Source organism: Osmerus mordax, chromosome 15, assembly GCF_038355195.1.
Source record: "Osmerus mordax isolate fOsmMor3 chromosome 15, fOsmMor3.pri, whole genome shotgun sequence".
Lineage (NCBI taxonomy): Eukaryota > Metazoa > Chordata > Actinopteri > Osmeriformes > Osmeridae > Osmerus > Osmerus mordax.
Window position 1 is genome coordinate 13,092,996 of NC_090064.1, and position 21,617 is coordinate 13,114,612.

The following is a 21,617-nucleotide window of genomic DNA, read 5'->3' on the forward strand; positions in this document are numbered from 1 at the left end:
AAACGGTAAGGATAACAAACATAATCAAAATGTGTGGCCTTCTGGGAGAAAAACAGCAGTGTCCAACTGGAAGTGCTGTCACAGGCACGGGAGCCTGTGGTGACCCTGAGTGTGTGTGTATGTATGTGTGTGTGTATGTGTGTGTGTTTGTTAGTATCTGTGTGTGTATGTTGGGGTGGGGGTGTTGTTGTCTGTGTGTGTGTGTGGGTGTGTTGGTAAATATGTATGTGTGTGTGGGTCAACAGGGGACTCAAGGTCTTGACTGTTATTCTTCCCTCAGAAGCTTTCCCAGACTCAGATATCCACCAGGAAGAGCTCCATAATAAAAGCTCTCTTTGGAAAACACATCATCATTATCTCCCTCTCTCCCTCCTTCTCTCTCTCTCTCCCTCCCTCATTCTCTCTCCCTCCCTCCCTCTCTAATTACATCTGCAGTAGACTGAGACAGTTGAGAGCATCTGAATTTGAAAAACAAATGTTTTTATCATCCATCCTTCCGTCCATCCATCCATCCCTCTGTCCGTCCATTCTCCGTCCATTCATTCATCCCTCCATCTATCCGTCCACCCATGGGTTCCCTGTTGAGTTATGTTTACTTCCAGGCACCAGTCAAAGAGGCCTGTGAAGGTCATGGTAACTTTGTCAAACTGTGAGGTTTCTGCTTTAAATGTTTTCCAAATCTGTTTGTGTGTCTGTGAGTTGTCTCCCTGGTGGAAGAACTTCCTCGTAAGAGAGGCCACAGACACTACTGGGAAAAGAAGGAGGGATGGAGGGAGACCTATGACACACATCGCTCTCATCAACCCATAAGTGCACCACTGCATGAAGGCTTTCCCCTTGGAGAGAGAGAGAGAGAGCGGGAGGGGGGGTAGACAGGGATTGGAAATGGAGATAGGGATGGAGAGAGAGAGATACTGTGTGTGTGTGTGGCCTGTCTGTCTGGTCTTACGTAACTGGCAGACAGGGAGTTTGTGATGTATAGCCATGCTGGTGATGGTAACAAGGCCTGGCAGGGAGGAGAGAGCGAGCGAACAGGGGCACTGTGATGGGCAGGGGAGGTGGGGTGAGGTGGGCTGTGGACGGGAGCAAGTTTTATACTAGTGCTTGTGGGATTTTTTTGGTCAGACTGTCATCGTGACCCTGACTGAAAGTCATCTCAGAATACTACATCTGGGCTAATAAGATGCACAATCTCATGTCAGAATGTCAATGAATATTACAAATCCTCCTTAACTTTATTGTTGTTGAGTGTAATGTTGTAATTTTTTGGTGTCTCAGGTGGCTCACAATGGCTTGATCCAGAAGATGACTCACCCTACCGCTGGACACATCTCTGTACCAGGTCAGTGACACTCACACACACAAATCATATCCTAATTGTCTCTTCTCTTCTCCTGTCCTCCTTTTATCGCACATTTTGTCCTTTCTCTAGTACAACGAAGCAACTGCCAGGATATAAACCAACAATATATAAACCTATAAACTTCTAGGATATAAACCAACAATATATAAACCTACAAACTTCTATGATATAAACCGACAATTTATAAACCTACAAACTGCTGGGATATAAACCAACAATATATAAACCTACAAACTGCGAGGATATAAACCAACAATATATAAACCTACAAACTGCTAGGATATAAACCAACAATATATAAACCTACAAACTTCTAGGATATAAACCAACAAGCACATTTCTGTCTGCTCAGCAGTCAACGCAGACAGAAAGAGTGTGTGTGTGTGTGTGTATGTTCCCCCTGAGTCCTATGTGTTCGTTGTCTGCCTATTTCCATCCAGACGGTTTGGCCTATGACAGAACCCTTCATGGACAACTCATATACTTCACACATCTAACCCAGACTGAGCAGTTGAGACAGCAGCATGGAGATAGACGACCGTGTGTTGTGTTTGGCTCAGGGAGGCCTGGCTGGGACCCTGTCCTGATGAACCCTCGGCGGAACCACTTCTAGAAGCATGGCGGTTGGGCTTTGAATGGGATCTCAATCCTGTTACTTTGTGAACTGAGCAGTGTTTGATGTCAGCCATGTTCCCTGGAGTGACACACACACACACAGGCATGAATACACGTACACACCCATACAAACACAAACGCAATCAGTGGTAGTGGTGTATGTCTGAGTTTGATTGCTTCAACCTGTTGTTTATGAGTGTGTATCCTCTGTGTTGTTCCCCCCATATGAAACAGATCACTAGATGATGAGGAAGGATACACAAGTACCACAACACAGACACACACCTCTGCCCTGACCTCCACCCCAAAACCAACATCCTCTCCTCATATACATTACATTCCTTAGTGCTTCTCCCCATCTCTCTCCCTCCACCCCTCTCTCTCTTTCCTTTCCTCTTTCTCTTTTTCTCCACCTCAACCACTCTCTGTCATCTTCTCCAAATCTCCCTTTCTTTGTTTCCTCTCCCCCCTTCTTTCTTTCTTTCTTTCTTTCTTCTTATTCTGGTATCCATGGTCCTGAGCACAATCAGAAGTTGAGGCCTATTCAACATGTGTCTACTGACCTTTCCTCCATCCCCCTCTTAGTCTCTTCCTGTGTCTGCCTTTTTTCTCTTGTTTATCAAACACAGGAGAAGAAAGGACAAAAATGTCATCCCACCATCACTAATTAGTTTTGTATCTTGCCTCTCCATTCTTTCACTGTGTACTTTTATTGTTTCCTCTCATGTCTTTCTCCGTCTGCTCTGTGGGCTGGTCTTGGTGGACAGAGTAGGGATTGTGCTATTATGGTCTGGTTGTCGGGTGATGCGCCTTAAAAAACGTGTTGCTCAGAAAAGCACCTCCATTGTCTTTTCAATGATTTGTCCTTCTGGACAAAGAGGAGAGAAAATCTGGGCATTAGCGTCTGGGAGGGTCCAGATCTGTAAACATGATGTACCGTTTTTTCCAGACTATAAATCGCTCCGGAGTATAAATCGCATCAGTAAAAAAAATGCATCATGAGAGAAAAAAAACATATATAAGTGGCACTGGGACTATAAATCGCATTTATTTTGAAATGTATTTCACAAAATCCAAGATCAAGAACAAATATTTAATCGGGAAAGGAAAGTTATTCCACTACACAATATCACACAGAACAACAGGCTGAATAGGTGTCCGGTATGTTAACACATTAACAGTTATTCAGCTACACAAAAGCATAAAGAACATACCTGGGAGGCTGAATAGGCTAAATTAACATAACAAGCTAGCGAGTCAAACAAGCAAGTTACCGGTAAGCTAGTTCACCAATCTCCCAGTCTCATTCCACATCGCTGAATCCATTGAACTGGTTGGTTCATGTCAGTCAGTATGAATTAACATTTAAAAACCATGTTAAATGATATGTTGTTTAATACATAAGTCGCACCTGACTATAAGTTGCAGGACCAGCCAAACTATGAAAAAAAGTGTGACTTATAGTCCGGAAAATACGGTAATGTCGGGAGACGGAAAGGAGCGGGAGAGCTGGTGGTCACCTTATGTAACAGCACTGACACACAAAGATACACACGTACACAAACATGCACACACACATACACACACTCACACTGACACACATACATACACCAACAAGGCTCATTGTGTAACAGCCTCATTAATGGCATCTGATTGTCTGGCCTTTCCTAAAATATTCCCGTTCATTTGATCTGTCTGAAGCATGGGGGCAGAGTCCCGGTCAGCCAGTCAGACAGCAGTGTTTGTGTGTGTGTCTAAGTGTGTGTGTGTGTGTTTGTGTGTGTGTGTGTGTGAACTAGGCCTTGAGATCCAACCTGGCCCATTCCTGGTCACCTACACGAATGGTCAGGTTGTAGCCACAGTAGTTGACATTCATTCACACAGGTTTTCTGGAAGTTGTGTTCAGTTTACATTTCTAGCACTTCTTCAGCTATGCAGTAATCTGCCTTGCGTTGTATTTCAATCAGCCTTTATGACAGTTTTCCAGAATTACAGCCTGAATACCATTATTTCCTATTCCGTGCTAAACAGAGGCACAATATCACCATGGAGATCAGATTACATTGGATATACTGATGATGAAGCCTTCATGTAGAAGAGAAGTAGAGGGTAAGGGATTTGTTTACAGGCCATGTACGTAGACCCCAGGCCGACCCAGACGGTCACGCCTCATTGGTGTGTTATTATTACTCCTCAGGCTCTTCCAGAACTTTCTGCAGAACATCACAACAGGGTATTGTGTTACTGCTCAGTTACTCCCTTTGTTCCTGCACTGTTTGACCCCATTAACACACACAGCCACACACACACAAACACACACCTTGTGTAACCAAAAGCTGCCACCTGAAATATGGTCTTCATTGGTGAGAACACTGATCTCAGCCCTTATCCTTCAGAGAGGGAAGGATTGGAGAGGAAAGAGAGAGAGAGAGAGAGAGAGAGAGAGAGAGAGAGAGAGAGAGAGAGAGAGAGAGAGGGAGAGAGGGAGAGAGGGAGAGAGGGAGAGAGAGAGAGAGAGAGAGAGAGAGAGAGAGAGAGAGAGAGAGAGAGAGAGAGAGAGAGAGAGAGAGAGAGAGAGAGAGAGAGAGAGAGAGAGAGCGAGAGAGAGGAGAGAGGAGAGAGAGAGAGAGAGAGAGAGAGAGAGAGAGAGAGAGAGAGAGAGAGAGAGGAGAGAGAGAGAGAGAAGAAAAGAGGGAGCTGATCCGGCCAGATCGCCACATGACATGAAGCTCAGGGGACTTTGTGGTCGATTTAGATTTTTTAGTCTTAAATTGGTCAAGAAAAGCTCAGTTGATCCACAGATTGCTGTCATATGTAAACTCACTGTACTTTCACCATGCCTGACATACCAGTCTTCCTTCTTCCTTTCTTCCTTTTTCTTCATTCTTTTTTACTTTTTCTTTCTTTCTTCCTTTCTTCCTTCCCTCTTTCCGAGTCATTCCTGACCAGTCAGCACCATATATCTCTGTTAATCCAGTCTGCCAGTGAAGCAGCTTTAGGTGCTAGTCCCTCCAGTTCCAGTCCCCTGTGATGCATCTCTGCTGTTTTTGTCTTCCGGTGGAAATCCCTGTAATATCATGCTGAGTGATTTATCTCTCCACTTGTTAGTGTTAGCGCAGAGACACCTTGAGTCAGAGCTTCTCTCTTGGAGACGGAGGAGGGAAAGGGGTGGGAGGGAGGAATGATGGGAGGGATGGGATGGGAGGGAGACAGGGAGGGAGGGATGGGAGGGAGGGATGGGATGGGAGGGAGGGAGGAGATGGGAGGGAGGAATGATGGGAGGGAGGGATGGGATGGGAGGGGAGGGATGGAGGGAGGGAGGGATGGATGGGAGCTTGAAGGGGGAGAGTTCAGTAAGGCAGCATGAGCCAGTACAACATACAGATCAAAGCTTGAATGTATCAAACACTGAAGCAGAGCTGCATGAAAAGATCACACACTCTCTTTTTGTGGAAGCAGGGACTCACCAGCTGCACATGCTAAGCACATGAGCTGCACATGCTAAGCACATGCTAAGCACATGCTAAGCACATGCTAAACACGCTACCTGCCTATTATCGACAAGTGTTTCTCTGCTACTGATATCAGGAGCAGGCTCATTCCTCTCCTCCTAACATCCATGGTCTGCTGCTGATACATGCTCATATCCCTCCCTGGAAGACTAGAAGAGAGTAGGCTGGAGAAGACTTCTCTCTCTCTGTCTCTCTCTCTCTCTGTCTCTCTCATCTGAGAGGCCCCATTTCTCTCTCTCTCTCTCTCTCTCTCTCTTTCTCTCTCTCTCTCTCTCTCTCTCTCTCTCTCTCTCTCTCTCTCTCTCTCTCTCTCTCTCTCTCTCTCCCTCCCTCTCTCTAAGAGGCATCTCTCTCTCTCTCTCCCTCTCTCTCTTTCTCTTTCTAAGAGGCATCTCTCTCTCTCTCTCTCTCTCTCTCTCTCTCTCTCTCTCTCTCTCTCTCTCTCTCTCTCTCTCTCTCTCTCTCTCTCTCTCTCTCGGAGGCAGAGAGGCGTGAGAGGCATGGAGATATAAAACATGCATCAGATGGAGGTCCAGACAGCATCTTGCCACACCGACTAGCTGATGAAAGGGAAGCAGGAAAGGGGGAAGCGAGGAAGGCAAGAAAGAGAAAGGAAGGAAGGACACCTTGTGTGGGATGAAATGGAAGAAGATGAAGATTCTCTTTTACTGACAACCCTGATCAAAGGCAAGGCAGGTGGGGAGAGTGAGAGAGAAATAAAGAGACTGAAATGGAGGAAAGGTGTACTGACACGTCAACAGTTTTAGAAGATTCAGAAATGCTTAATGAGAAAAGAACAAATTAAGAAAAGCACCAATCAGCCCTTGTAACCAAATGCCCTTGTTGCCCTTATGGCTCTGTAACGCTACGCTTTGTAAATGTTTTTTTTTTCTTCCTTTATCTTCCTCCCTCTCTATATAGTTTGTAAAGATACGGTAGCTCAGAACATCTCCCTCCCTCCTCTATAGATAGTGTGGATAGATATAGTCTGTATAGGGTGTGTATATAGTGGTGACTCATCCTGGCCTGACCACAGCAGTGCTGGTGTCCATACCAGGCTATTCTGGTCAGTTTCTAGAACCTGTTCAGTCATTCCAGGAACAGCCAGAGGGCAAAGAGTGAGGTTGTTACGGGTCACGGTTCCCTCCTCGGAACCATACAAGGGAACTCTGTGGAACCAACCGGAAAGTAACAAAAAATGCTTGGTTGACTCTCACACACACACATACACACAAGCACACACAAAAACACACACACATCAGACTGGCCAGTCTGCTTTGTGGCTGTGCATCCCCTACACTGTCCCACCAGCGTAGTGCTTAATTAGTTGGAACTGTATCTGAATTATGTGCGTGCGTGTGTGTATGCATGTGACGGACACGTTTTACTTGTATTCTCAGAGCGCGGGACCGGCTGAAGGGATGTGATCAGAGCAGTTTGTCCCCAGCTGAACAAAAGACTGGACACCATTAGGCTATTCAGACAGGAATGAGGGAGAGACTGAGATAGAGAGAGAGAGAGAGAGAGAGAGAGAGAGAGAGAGAGAGAGAGAGAGAGAGAGAGAGAGAGAGAGAGAGAGAGAGAGAGAGAGAGAGAGAGAGAGAGAGAGAGAGAGAGAGAGAGAGAGAGAGAGAGAGAGAGAGAGAGAAAGTAGGTTGGAGGTGTGGGCCTTGGGCTGGATTTGGTGCTGGTGGTGGTAGAGGGCTGGAAGTGGAAGTGGAAGGATGGAGGACTGGAAAGGCTGAGGAGTAGCAGATGTCTCGTGGCTGAAGATGAGCCCTGCGGCTGCCCTCATATCTGGAAAGAAGAAAGGAGTAAATGAGGGAGAGAGTAAGTTAGAGAAAGAAAAAGATGAGAGAGAGAGAGAGGGAGAGAGAGAGAGAGAGAGAGAGAGAGAGAGAGAGAGAGAGGGGGTAGAAGGAGACAAAGCAACAGAGGGAGTGAGAGGGACAAGAGGGAGGGGTGCATACTGCGTAGAAGGAGGTTGTGGTGGAGTCATCCCTCCTAACTGCTCAGACATCAAGGGGTTAAGAGAAACCACACGTGCTCCCCACACACGCACACACACACTCGTGATCAGGGTTCCATCCCTCACAAGCATGCACACTTGTTTTTAGGGTTCCGCTCTACCCTCCCTCCGTTCCTCTCGACTGTCCTAACCTCTGTTCTTTTCCATGCAGCTTCTCTCCTACTCTCTTTCCCCCTTTCCTACCCTCTCTGCCAGCTCTTGGATGTCAGAGTTTAGCTTGTGTCTTCATTGAAACCAGGCTGCCCTTCTTTCCACCTATACATCTTTCTCCTTCTCCTGCTGCTGGTTGAGAGCGTGCCGGAGGAACAGTTAATCCTGACCCCATGAGAAGGACATGAGCTTGATTCCCGCCCTCTGATGAATGAAGTTCTATATTCGTGAATGAATGACTAAATGAATGGCCAAGTAATGGGACAGTTATAGAAACATGGCATTTGCTGTTAGGACATGTATGTTATATTATTATAATAATTATTAAAGAGTTATAATAACAGTTATTCTTCTGTTCCGATACTTTATAGGTCCAGCCGTGCGTTTCAGCAGCTTTGAGATAGGGGAGCCGACACACCCTCCTTTGATTGGTCAACACACCATCCAGGTCCTGAGGGACACGCTGTCCTACAGTGATGATGTCATCAGCACGCTTCTGGAGTCAGGCACAGTGGCCCAGAATGAGGTGCAGTGAGGAGAACCATGAGCTTGGAACATTCTTAAACACTAATGCCAAGGCTAATGCCTAGGTTAGCGCTGACGCTTATGCTAAGGCTAATGCTAAGGCTAATGCTAATGGCCCCTTCAACTTTCTGGAAGCAAGGAGTATCTGCAGGATTTTGTACCGAACACATATAATTATAAACTGAAATTTGATTCATTTGTTGTAGTATGTTTTATGCACAGAAAGTAAATCTCCATGCATTTAAATTGAACATTTTACGTTTTTAAAACAAAAGCTCACATATTACCTAAAAGAGAACTCTATTTTTTTATCTTTTGTGCTGGAATACAAGAGGGAACCTAGAGTTAGTTAAATTCAATCTTACTGCAGATGTGTAAGTGCTTAATGCACAAGTCCCATGACTGACTCTAAGTTCTTGTTGGCTAACTCTGGTAACTTGAAGTATTGCATCACTCCACAGAATTTGCGAGTGTGTTTTTATAATCATTCATAAAATCGTCAGAACAAAACCACTTTCTTGTGTGGCCATAGTGTCTCACACACACACACACACACATTCCCCCACACACACATACACACATGCACACACACACAGGTCATGCACTTGGCAGGGAAACTGATTGCTCTATCAGGCTCTGAGGTGTCACTATGAGAACCTCCTAGACTGTGATTGAGCAATTAACATGACGCACGCCAGCCCTTATCCCTGAGAATTCACTATGACCAGGAACCAGAAAGAAGGAGCATCCATTAAAAGGAGAACTCAACTAAGTGGTAATGTTCTGTGATTTCTGAGGTAATTTCTTCTTGGGAGTTGGTCCATGGACTGGTGATGATCCTGGATCATTCTTGAACACCACTTTTCTACAGACAGGTTTTTAATAAATGATAAATGGCAAATGTATCTCCAAATGTTGCTCCTGCTGTGCAAAATGGGTTAAGTTGACTAACTGTAAAAGATTTCACCAAAATCATTTGGAATAGATATATATTAAATTGTAATATTAAATAAACTACATCAAAGCCAAATTTGCAGTGAATAAATTATATTTATAGGAGTGATAAGGCATCTGTACTATTTAATACACCCTGACGTAGGAGCTTCCTTTCCGGAAACATTTGGTGAAAGAGTTGTTATTCTGCTTCAAATGTACTGTTAAAAATGTTTTAACAATGTTTTAACAAAGAAATAACAATTTCAATTGCTATTGAAACCAAGTTTGCTCTCTGGATCTATAACAAGGACCTACCTTCTTCCTGTCAGTAAGAGGTCAAGTTAACTTGTGACGTCATCACCGGCAGAGTTTCTATTCCTGTCCGCTGGTTGTTCCCTTTGTCCACAGAGCGCAGTTTTATGATTGGGCAGGCGACCGGCTGAGCAAGAAGGAACATGTCAACACCCTGTCAACTAGGTGAGAAGACAAGGTGTTCTAGAAGCATCCAGAAGGTTGAATGGTCATTATTACGATATATTTAGATGTGGAGATGACAAGCTCACCAGAGATCTCATTTAGAAAAGAGCGCGGTGAAAAAATATCGTTTTATAAGAATCTACAGGGTGCTAGTAAGAGGGGGTACAGAAAATAATTCAGTCCAACATGCATAGGCCTGGGGATGCTACCTCATTATTAGGTGGACACTCATTTTATGCATAACTTCAGATTTTTTAACCACAAGTAAGGGTATTCATACACTTGGCCATTTATCAGTACAGATAGCAGGCAACGTTGCCTTATATATATACATTTAGTCATTTAGCAGACACTCTTATCCAGAGCGACTTACAGTAAGTACAGGGACATTCTCCCTGAGGCAAGTAGGGTGAAGTGCCTTGCCCAAGGACACAACGGCATTTTGCGTGGCCGGGAACCGAACCAACAACCTTCTGATTAATAGCCCGACTCCCTAACCGCTCAGCCATCTGACCCCCTGTTATATACTGTATGCATAGCTATCCAGGAACAGTTTGGAGGGTAAACCTATTGGTAACTCTCTAGGAACAAGGTTGGAGGGTAAACCTACAGGAGGGTAGAGAGACTGACAGTCCCAGACCACTGCTTCTGTGTTGGGGGTCAAAGGTCAGAGCTTTCCCCTGGATCTGGAGGTTGAGTTTTGGCTCTCTTCTTTTCTCTCTCCTCTGCTCTCCTCTCCTCTCACACGGCACAGATCTGGTCTTCGGGTGGCCTAGATTAACTGAGTGTGTGGGGGAATTGAGGAAATGTCTGGTAATGTGTGTGTGTTTGTGCCTGTGGATGCCAGGACTTTCATGTCTCTGTTCGCTTCACATCTGCGGGAGAGAGACAGAGGGAGAGAGTGAGAGGTAGAAGGGGAGAGAGACAGAGAGATAATGTGATCATTAGGCCTGGGAAACTACACTGCAGTGAGACGCTCGTAAACAACACCGAACACAGAGCTAAACACAACAGCAGAGGGATCTCTCCTTCTCTTTCTCCCCCCCCCCCCTCTCTCTCTTTCTCTTTCTCTGACTCATCTGTTTATTCTGTTCCAGTTCATCTTACATGAGGTATTTCTTAATAAGTCTCCCTCGTATGAATCCCAGCACTGGTCGTGACCTCTTCCTAGTCAGAACAATCTCCCTCTCAGTCTCCAGAATCAAGCCGCCCAATCTCACCACTGCTGGATGGACACTCACTGCAGCAGAATCACTGATTTTATGCCAGTTTTCATGGCTCTTTTCATAAGGAAACCCTTAGTTCTCTTTCGGTCTCTCCACGAGACTTCTTTGTCTGACCTCAAATAATAAACCTCAGTTTAGTACCCAGCTACACATACTCTGTGGGAGAGACCGACTGAGGGAATGCAACTGGATGGACAGGAGAGACTCATCACTGGTCTTTTATGCTCCAACATGCCCCATACAGAGAAGCAGAGGAATGGAAATATCAGGAAATTGATATGACAAACATGCCATTGATTGATAAACAGGCTGATATAGTGGTGAGCATCCAGGACTAGGGACGGTGTGTGTGTGTGTGTTGAAATGCACACGTGTGAGTGTGTGTGTGTTTTCAGCCCGTCCTCTCCTCCATGTGAGGACACCCTCGTAGGAAGTTTCCTGTTTTGGGTCGGCGCTCAGCGGAGGGTTCGCATGGCAGTGTAGCGACGGCTTCTCCAGCTGGAGCAGCTGCGGATGACATTAACCACGACCCACGATGCACCGCTCCGGCCCCAGCCAATGGGAATGCAGCCCCACCGCACGGCCGTCACTTCCAGTCGCGCGCGTGTGTACCCCGTTGCCATGGCAGCGACAGTCGATTCCGCTGCCCTTTTTCTTTTCTTATCCTTTTTTTCATTCCCCCCCATTTTTGGTGAGAAGAATAACATATGATGAGATGTACTAAACAGACTTAGCAGAATTGTCTGGTTTTGGCCGGAAGTGTAAAGGACAGGAGAAGTTGAATGAATAACACATCTGTGTGTGTGTGTGTGCACGTGTGTGTGACTGCCTGCCTGGAAGTACGTTAGTATCTCAGCTTTCTGTTTGGCATGGTGAAAGCGTTAGTTCTCTATGGAATAACTAGCCAAGCTTCACATTAGGTCAATCACATTGTAATATCCTTCCCTTCCTAAACCTCAGGTCCACATCGCATGTAACCAGCATCAGGCATCAGACATCAGAGCTAGCTGCTTGGAGAAAACACAGGCTGGAAACACATCCAAACACGTGCATCTGAGGCTGCACTTCAACCCAACCTGTCTGTGAAGAGGCCCAGCTTTGACAGCATCGTTTACAGCACCAACACCAGCCTGTTGCCCCGGTAACCTCTCGGAGTGTTGACAGTGTTCCTGCACCCCAGATTGGGATCTGCCGGGAGCAGCCGTTTCAGACTGCCTGGTTCATTTCTCCTCTGTCTACTTGTCCTCTCCTCCATCCCTTCCTGTCTCACCGAACATCGATCTTGTTTTTATTGCAATAACATGCACTGTGTCCTTGTTGTGGCTCTTCCCCTCACGGGCTCTAATCAGAGCAGCATGTTGTTGGTGGACTGGAACTGAGACCACGTCTTCTGGTGGTTTGGACTCCTGTCATTACCTCCTTCTCATTCATTCTCCTTTCCCCCTTTTCTCCTTTCTTCTCACCCCTCTATCCTCTCTCTCTCGTCCATCTCCCTCCCCTTCGTCCGCCCTCCATCATTCTTCCTCTCTCACCTTCTTCACCCTTCCACCCCCCCAACCTCATCCTTTCACCCTCTTCTTCCCCTGCATCATCACCCCCCCCCCCCTCCACTCTCCCCCAAACCTTCCCCTAGTGTCCTTTTATACACAGGTCCTCTTTGTCCTCCTAGAGTATCTGAGCACTGCCTGTCAGTCCCTTAGAGATGTTCATAGAGGTGTCAGACGAGGCCCCCAGCACTGTCCTCAGTTCACAGTCTCAGTCTGGCCCCCATGTCTGGTCCTGGTATACCCTTTTTCTACCCTCTTTTACCATTGTCAGCACAGGCAATGGAAAAAGAGGCTAAACATATATGCTTCTGTTCTTTGTTGGGCTGTGAAGTGGTTGTACTCCCTTAGGAAACTCCTTCACTGCCAGGACTATCTTTCCGATCTTCTTGTTGCTTGTGTGAATGTTGTAACAGAAACAGATGGGAAGCCATGTATGAATAAGCTTCAATTCCCTGTCTGTTGGTGTATAGTCTTGATACTGCACTCTCTCATCAAGGGCAGGGTAATATCCAGGGTGAAGTTCTGGTGAAGCAGGAAGCAGCATTTGATCAATGACTAGTACAATGACCCACCAACCAGCCCATAGCTGAGTCACTTTCTGGGTCACTACTGTAGTTGTTACAGTAGTGACAACCACATCAGAAAAGAGGTGTGGAGCAGCCCAGCATGGCGAACCAGGGATTGGGTGGTTATTCATGGTGGGTTTTTCTCCCTGGTGGTGGTATCACTGTCTGATCTCATATTAACCGATTAAAGCGTTAAAATAATGCTTTTCTTTCTGTTCTTTCATATTTCATGTTTGTTCAGTGTCATGTGAAATGTGTGTTCAATCAAACGTTGTTTAGGTTCAGAGCATTTCCTGTTTCCTGTTCCTAGTCCCGGCATATAGTCAGGTCCCATGGTCTGGCTGTCCCTTGCTCTGATTGGCTTGAGATCCAAGGACAACATTTCTGATTGGTTGGTCAGGCCACTAAATGTCCATACGTGCGTCCAAACCCACAATCTCAGATTCCTCAAATATATCAGCTCACACTGTTTTCCTAACCAAATAATAAAAGCAACCTTGGAGCAAACTGTTCCTCAAGACACCAGAACCCAAAGCAAGATGTTCTTCTGAGAATCCGATGGCAGGCGTATCTGTTCCTCATTCACTGCCCCTTAGAACCGAGATGCCCCAGGGACTCGGAGGGACGCCGGATTGTGGCCATGACCGCTCTCGGATCAAACATCTGAAGGGTATTGGTTCCCACGTACCGCAGCGGTATTGGAATCATCAATAACTGTCCTATCTGCTCAGTCTGAGATCCAAGATCCTGTCAAGCCAGTGCTGCCCAGGCCACTACTGCTGTGGTGGAAGAGCTTGTGTCTCTATTCCATTAGCTGACATTGGACTCTTTCACGTCAGTTGTGGTTTAGAAGTGGACATACTGTGTCCATGTGCAGAAAGAAGTTTGCATAAACTCTGTATACTTGTATTTATTTATGTTATTTATGATCACCTTTTACCGTTTTTTTCTCGACTATATACAGTACATCACAGTTTTGTGTTGTACAATATCAGAGTATTTGCTCAGTTTAACCATAGTATCAGAAGAACTGACTTGTTTTTTCCCGGGTGAAACGAACAGTTGAATGTAATTGAAATTCAGGTCTGGCTTACTGTGTATTTGTTTTACTAGTTGTTAAAGAGAACGTGGATGCATGTGAAACTACACGCTATGTTGCCAGCACACTATGTGGTGGGACGTGTTTTAAACAAGGGTTTTGACCTGCGTCATATCCTGTCATGGAGTTTACATGTTTACTCATTCTGCTTGTTTGTTTGTGTGTGAACACATGAAGCTCATCTTCATCAACATAAAAACATAGTTACCGCCTAAGTGGTTGTAACACCAGCCCATTCCCAGCGAGCAGAAAGAGAAGCTGATGTCACTGGACTAGAACCAGCATGCTTTTGTATATTATTGTAGACCTGTACCTTTCTAATGACGGAAAAGCGTTGATGGATTTACACGTTGGGAACCATTAGATTTAATTAAATGGTGATTGTGTGCGAGGGGAAGTGCCTCCAGAAGATTCTCAGGGAAGTCTGAAAACTGAAACAATAGCTTGGCAGGAATGCCTGTACATGTTAAGTCATTTTGAAACCACTTGCAAGCACCTTGAGTAAAGTATACAGCTGTTAAGTGATTGCTTGGCGTTACAGCTTTTGCTCGCCAGTAGCTAATCATTCATCAGTTTTTCTCTGAGGACTGGTTTTAGACATTTGAGCCGCGTTTCCACTGCAAGTTCTCAGAAAACTCTACAGAAACCCTTTTCAAGAAACTGAAAGGTTCCTTCATCCCACTGTTAGACGCGTTTCCACCACAAGAACTTTCCCCAGAAGATTAGATTACTACTTAGTATGGCATTGCTGGGACTAACTAGTTGTGAGTTCCAGATTAAAGTTCCTGGTTCAAGGGTAAAGTTCCTGCAGAAGGTTCTTTAAAAGTAGTAAACCACGTTCACCAGACAGTGACCTCATTGATACTACAACTATCCCCATTTTTCACTGGTAACGTCTTACGAATTTCAAGCAATCCACATACCATGCTATTCGCCAGGATACCATGGTGGACTGTAACATAGCATAGCTAGCTATCTGCTAACATCATGGATGCACTCAACATCGCAGTTTAGCCTCTAACCTCTAAAAATACGTAGAAATACTGTAACCAAGCAAAGCGATCTAGCCGCTGACTTAGCATAGATAATTATGTGCTAACCTATCCGGATGTCAGCACATCAGTTCTTTGTGTTAGGAATATCAATAAAATCATATTTGACTTTCTTCATTTTAAAACAAAGTCCCCATTCTTTTTCATCACATATGTCCTCCATCAGCCAATACCACAATATTGTCGTTGCAGATGAATAAACAGGACCTCAGTCTGAACACCCCCCGCTTAACGCAAAGCTGGTTTCGCTTCAGAACAGAATCACTCGCAGGTGCTCCCAAGGTCCTACAGCCAGTATTGTTTGATAAGCTAATGGTGCTATCTTGGATCATACTCCACCACTATTGAAACCAGTGGGCATTGCCCCAGTAAAACAGACTTTGGGGTTAATTCAATTCAACAGACCCCTGGGGGTTCTTAATTTTTTTCTTTTTATAAAATCAAAATATTTTGGGGCTGTTAGCCACTGCTAGGAGCTCAGGGTTCAGACTGGTCATCCTGTCGGTGTAACTGGAACCAGCGTGGATCACGTCCAAATGAGAGATTTCAAAGCAGCAACATCTCAAAATCTAGCCTGGGGAACTTGTATTATGTTGTCTGATTGTGTGTGTGTGTGTGTGTGGGGATGTCGAAAAATGTACCGTTGCATAATATACACAGTAAAACAGAAGGTATTCCCTATATCAGTTGCTTGCTGTGTGAGTGTGCAGGTGTGTGTGTGAGCGTGTGTGATTCCGGTGTCTGCAGCTGGAGAGGAGCTGGCCAGTAACTCAGCCCAGCTGTAGAAGTGGAGAGGTCAAGAGGTCATTCAGCGCTTCTCTCCTGCATGTGTGTGTGTGCGTGTGTGTGTGTGTGCATGTGTCCTGGGACATTGCAGGGCAGGGCAGGTGTTAAACAAACCCTGACGCCGAGGAAATACTTCTTCCTTTTTCCACCTCTCCTTATCTTCTCCGTTTGTTGTCCATCCCTAATTCCTCTCTGCTTTAAAGGTTCTTGAAGTATCATTCTTTCACTCTAACACTCCTTTCTCTCTTACTTGCATCCCTCTGTTAGTCTGCATCTTCTCCTATCACTCTATCTCTCTTCTTCTCCTTACACCCTTGCTCGGAGATGGCAAGTAACAAAGTACAAATACTTTGTTACTGTAATTAAGTAGATTTTTGTGGTATCAGTACTTTACTTCAGTATTTATTTTCCTGACAACTTTTTACTTTCACTCCCCCAAAAATAGAGAACAAAAAAGTCTCGAAAGGTTGGGAAAAAAGTTTTGCAATTTTCTTTTCGAACGTTTAATTTTTTGTGTCGTGTTGTGTGTGAAATGAAAGTTTTGTAATTAATTTTTCTAAAGGTTGAAAATATTATTGTTATTTTCGAATAAACGTTATGGATGAGACAGATGGAGTTGGCGATGTCGACATGTCTGAGAATAGATACATTCCTGATCAGCCATGGCAATAATGAGTGTGTGTGCATGTCACAGATAGCTCACTATTTGTGTCTGGTGTCTAGATAGAGAGAGCAGAGTCTGGGGTGAGGGTGAGGAGATCTGGGGTGGCGTGAGGAAGTCTAGGGTAGGGGTGAGGAAATCTGGGGTGGGGATGAGCAAGTCTGGGGTAGGGGTGAGGAGGTCTGGGGTAGGGTTGAGGAGGTCTGGGGTAGGGGTGAGGAGGTCTGGGGTAGGGGTGAGGAGGTCTGGGGTGGGGATGAGGAAGTCTGGGGTAGGGTTGAGGAGGTCTGGGGTAGGGGTGAGGAGGTCTGGGGTAGGGTTGAGGAGGTCTGGGGTAGGGGTGAGGAGGTCTGGGGTAGGGGTGAGGGGTCTGTGGGTTAGGAAGAAATGAGGATGACAGACTGCATTGGAGGATGATAGAGAAAACACATTCCTTCTGACGCCCTCCCTCTCTATTTCTCTGTCCATCCCTCTCCTCTCTCTATCCTTCTCTCTGTCCACCTCTGTCTGGTCTGGTAACATTTATCATAGTGTGTAGGAGTTGGGGTGTGTGGGCTTTGTTGAGTCGTTTTAATTTGGTTTCCTCAGTGCATTGAAACCAAGAGTGCCAACTCAATAATATGATAAATCAAATATCAAACAAATGTACCTTCCCAGTATACACATGGAGGCGGGAGCATATGCACACGCACACACACACACACGCACACACATCGCCGCTCGCTGAAAAGTTCATACTCTGCATAGCATCAGTCTGCTTCCCACCACAGTCAACATGGCCCGGACCACACGGCATTGTGGGTCGGAACAGCTTCCTCTCCCATGAGTCTTAGGCTCACGGCGTTCCAGCAGGCTGTTGGGATCGTCTGATGAGCTGCCACGGGCGTGTTCTATTTACAGGAAGCTTCGGGAAACGAGGGGTGTGTCCCCGGTCCACAGTCTGGACAGCCAACCCAGCTGGTCCTGGCCCCGTCGTTCAGGGAGCCAATGAGGACAGTCCGGGGTTGCTCCTCTGTGACATCATCATCAGACTCCTCTCAGGAACCTTCTGTCTGGTTCGCTGTTCTCTGACACCTACTGAGCGTGCTCACACCGGCAAGCTGACAGGGGTTGTGACCTTATCAGCAGACACTGTTTTTCTCTCCCATCCTCTTTTTCTCACTTTTTTTCTCTGTCTCTCAGCAATCCTCTCTCCTTTGCTCTCTTTTTTTCCTTTCTGCCTGCTGTAACATTGTGTCAACACTGAGAAGGAGTTTGTTGGAAAAAATGAGCTAGACCCAACTTTTATATCCCTCAAGTCTTGAATGTGAGAGATGGAGGGGGGGGGGGGGGGCAGAGATAAGCAGCTAGTTACAGAGACAGAAAGAAAGGTGGAGACAAAGAGAGGGAATGGAACTGAGAAAAAAACAATTTTTTAGTTTTCAAAATGTTGAGCAAAGAGGAAAGGAAAGAAAGCGGTGGAAATGCAGAGAGTGAGAGAGAGACAGAGAGAGAGAGAGAGAGAGAGAGGGAGGGAGAGAGAGAGGGAGAAAGAGAGAGAGGGAGAGAGAGAGGGAGAAAGAGAGAGAGGGAAAAAGAGAGAGAGGGGGAGAAAGGGAGGGGGGCTGGAGTGTGTGTTTTGGATGACAGCGTTCTCCAGGAGGATGTGACCACCTATAAAATAGCAGCTAACAGAAGACGAGCTTCCTCTCCACAGCCACTCTGCTGCTCAGAGGAAGGGAGTGTTTTTATCATCAAACCATCCACCAGGCCTGACACGCACACATGCGCACACACACACATAGGCATGCATACACCTACACACACTCACACAAGAGGACTGTTCACACACAGACACATTTAGTCTCTCTCTTTCTCTCTCTCTCTCTCTCTCTCTCTCTCTCTCTCTCTCTCTCTGTGTATGTGTGTGTGTGATACAGGAGAACCTCTCCCTTTCTGACCTTGTGCATGGTCCAGATATACAGAACAGTCCATACCTAGGACTTAAGGGGAATTCTAAGCTATTCCTTTTGGAGAATCATTTGTTTGTAGGTTCTAGGTGTCACTTTCTCTGAAGGTGTAGAAATACTGATCTAGAATCAGTTTGGCCTGTCACACCATGAGAGAGAATATTAATTTAGAAGCTGATTCGAGACCAGGCCTTGTGAACAGGTCCTGGTCGTCATGCTGTGAGGCCCTCTGCCCTCCCCCTTCACCTATCAACCTATCACACACGGCTGATTCCGGGTGGACACGCTGACAAGGTGAGCTTTTATTATACACCTGGGCAGCAGGGAGCTATCTTTTAATGGGCCTCATTCTAGAGACACAGGGAGTTGTGACTACACACACACACACACACACACACACACACACACACACTGGAGCACCAGTCTGCACACAGGCATGCCAACACACAAATTCACACACACACTGTGGTGTAGCCATCTCCCTGGCCTGATGATTCACCTCTTGGCACGCAGCTCTAACAGGTGACGTGCATGTGGCCAACACCAAAAAACTCCTCCAGCCATGGAACACCGCACGATGACCAGGCCCTGTGGCGGAGAACAGCGTTGATTGACGTGACCAATGATGTGAGGATACACCATCAAGCAGCCAATGGGAACTCGCATAGATGGGAGAGGGGGAGAGAGTGACGTTGTCGCTGTGTGATTCTGACGTCTGAGTCTGACCTCAGCTCCACAGGAAAAAGGTTGGACAAAGGAAAAGACAGTACTGAGTGGCCCTGATCCCCCCCCTCCCGCACACAAAATTTCACACAGATACACACACACACATTCACACACACATACACACACACATTCACACACACACACACACACACACATACACACACACATTGCCAGTGCTCACATCACCAATGACTGCATTCTTAATGTTTCTCTGAACTAACCAGCTTACACACACACATCCACACACACACATCCACACAGCCAGAGGGGCTGTCATGGGAATTTCAGAGAGAAAAAACACAAGTCTGTGTGAGGTTAACTCCTGCCTCCCTATAGAGCAGATAAAAGACATGAAGAAGAAGAAAAAACAGAAGGGAAAAGAGAGAGTGCGAGAGGGAGAAGGACAGAAAGGAGTGCTGACATTGCCAGGATGACAGGCGTTTCTACACAGCGGGGGTTGTGAACTAGCAATATGTCAACTGACGATATATGAACTGCATTTGCCTTTCCAGTGACGCACAAGTTCATCAGAAAAAAAAAAAAAAAAAGGAAAAACATATTTTTTGTTCTAAAGATCTGACTGCAGAACTGACTTTCCTCCAGTAGCAGACCCCTCTCAGGAAGAAATAACTGAAACTTCCTTCTTCTCTCAGTACCTGTCACAAGGAGAGACTGCTTAAACGGTTCTAAGGTTCTCCTGCTGAAGAACGTATAAAGGATGCACATGGTTCCATCCTGATACTGTTTGAGACAGAGAACCCATTGTCAGTCCTCCCCCTCACTGTGCATTTACACACACAAACACACACACACACATTCTGTACATTAATTAGCTGAGCCACATCACCCCTTCTGATTCATACACTCCTGTATGTATAGAACAACCCAGCATTATAATGACAACCATACAAAGTCTGTTTACATAAGCTCTCTCCAGCCTCTCCCAGTCTTTCCAGCCTCTACGGCCTCCCTCCAACCTCTCTCAAAGTCTGTCCTGCCTCTCTCCTGCTTCTCTATAACCTCTCTCCCAGCCCCTCTCTAGCCTCTCTCTAACCTTTATTCCAGCCTCTCTCCAGCCTCTCCAGGCTGACCTGACTGAGTCACAGTGTGCGTGGAGGTTGTGTCTGTTGCTGGGAATAGGATGTTGTTGTCTGAATGACCTCTTGAGAGACACGCATCATTGCAACCTCCTGATCTCCTGTGGGATACACTCAGTACACCCTGCTAGGCATGAACTGGACCAGGCTGGTAGTGTGTGTGTGCATGTGTGACTCTGTCTTACTAAACCAAGCAAATGCCATTATCAGGAGAAACATCTTACAACACAGCAAATTCCAGCAGTCACATGAGGCCGGAAGACTGACGGACTAAATCAAGTAAATGATCTGAAGCACAGCCAGCCTGGCTCCACCCACAGGAAGCAGAGCAAGTCTGGCTCCACCCACAGGAAGCAGAGCAAGTCTGGCCCCGCCTACAGGAAATAGAGTCTGTCTGGCTCCACCCACAGAGTCGGGCCCTTACAGGCATAAAGGGGAATGTGGTGATGGGTTCACAGCCCTCCTGAAACTGCTCTCTGGATTAAGGTTAGCAGAAGGACAACACGCACCAAAAACGTCTGACCCCCCACCATCCACCAACGACTATAGTTCTTGTGAAACACATACACACACACATACACACACACTTATGCAAGCACATTGATGGAAAACACACATGCAGGCAAATGACCCCACATAAAAACACAAACAGGGGCACATAAAGTATGTTTCCGGACTTGAAAACAGGGACTGATAAATGGGTGGGTTGTGTGTTTGTGGTGAGTGTGTATGTGGTGGGTGTGTGTTTGTGTGTGAGTGTGTATGTGCTTTTATGTATAGTCTGTGTTTGTGTTTCCCTAAGTCCGTCTGTTGATTTAATGAGCTACAAGGGGTCAAGAGGGCGTCGACTTGTTGACAGGTTGGATTTATGAGTGACCAATAAGAAGTCCCGTAAGGTATGTTAGTGTCAGCACACCTGTCCTCACCTGCTCTCACCCGTCCTCACCCGTAAATTAGCAGGATGATAGGCAGGCGGCCCATCCTCTCCCTCCTCCCATTCTCTCTCTCTTCTCTATCCCCCTTCATGACTCATTTACCCATGATGCCCCTGAAGCGTGGGAGGCTCATGGAACCAATCAGCAGAGCTCCATTTCATCTCCCTCAGTGTGTACTGTAGCGTGTGTGTGTGATTGTGTGTGTGACAGAGAATGTGTGTAGAGCGTGATAGTGTGTGTGAGAGTATATAGAGTTTAGTGTGTATAGGTTCCCACCTGTCTCTGATCTCAGTGATCAAGGCCTCACAAGCCTGGCTGTCCGCATGCAGCCTTACTCCCACTCCCGCTGGTTCTCTCTCGTTCTCT

General features: G+C 46.1%; 1 protein-coding gene across 1 annotated transcript; it reads left to right on the forward strand.

The window, feature by feature from the left end:
- Positions 1 to 1,278: 1,278 nt before the first annotated feature.
- sugct (succinyl-CoA:glutarate-CoA transferase) lies at positions 1,279 to 8,390 on the forward strand (the record flags this gene model as incomplete). The annotated part of the gene is given in 2 exon segments (XM_067252082.1): positions 1,279 to 1,342; positions 8,041 to 8,390. Coding segments are annotated over 2 exon segments (228 nt in total), but the record flags the coding sequence as incomplete, so codon positions are not given.
- Positions 8,391 to 21,617: the final 13,227 nt, after the last annotated feature.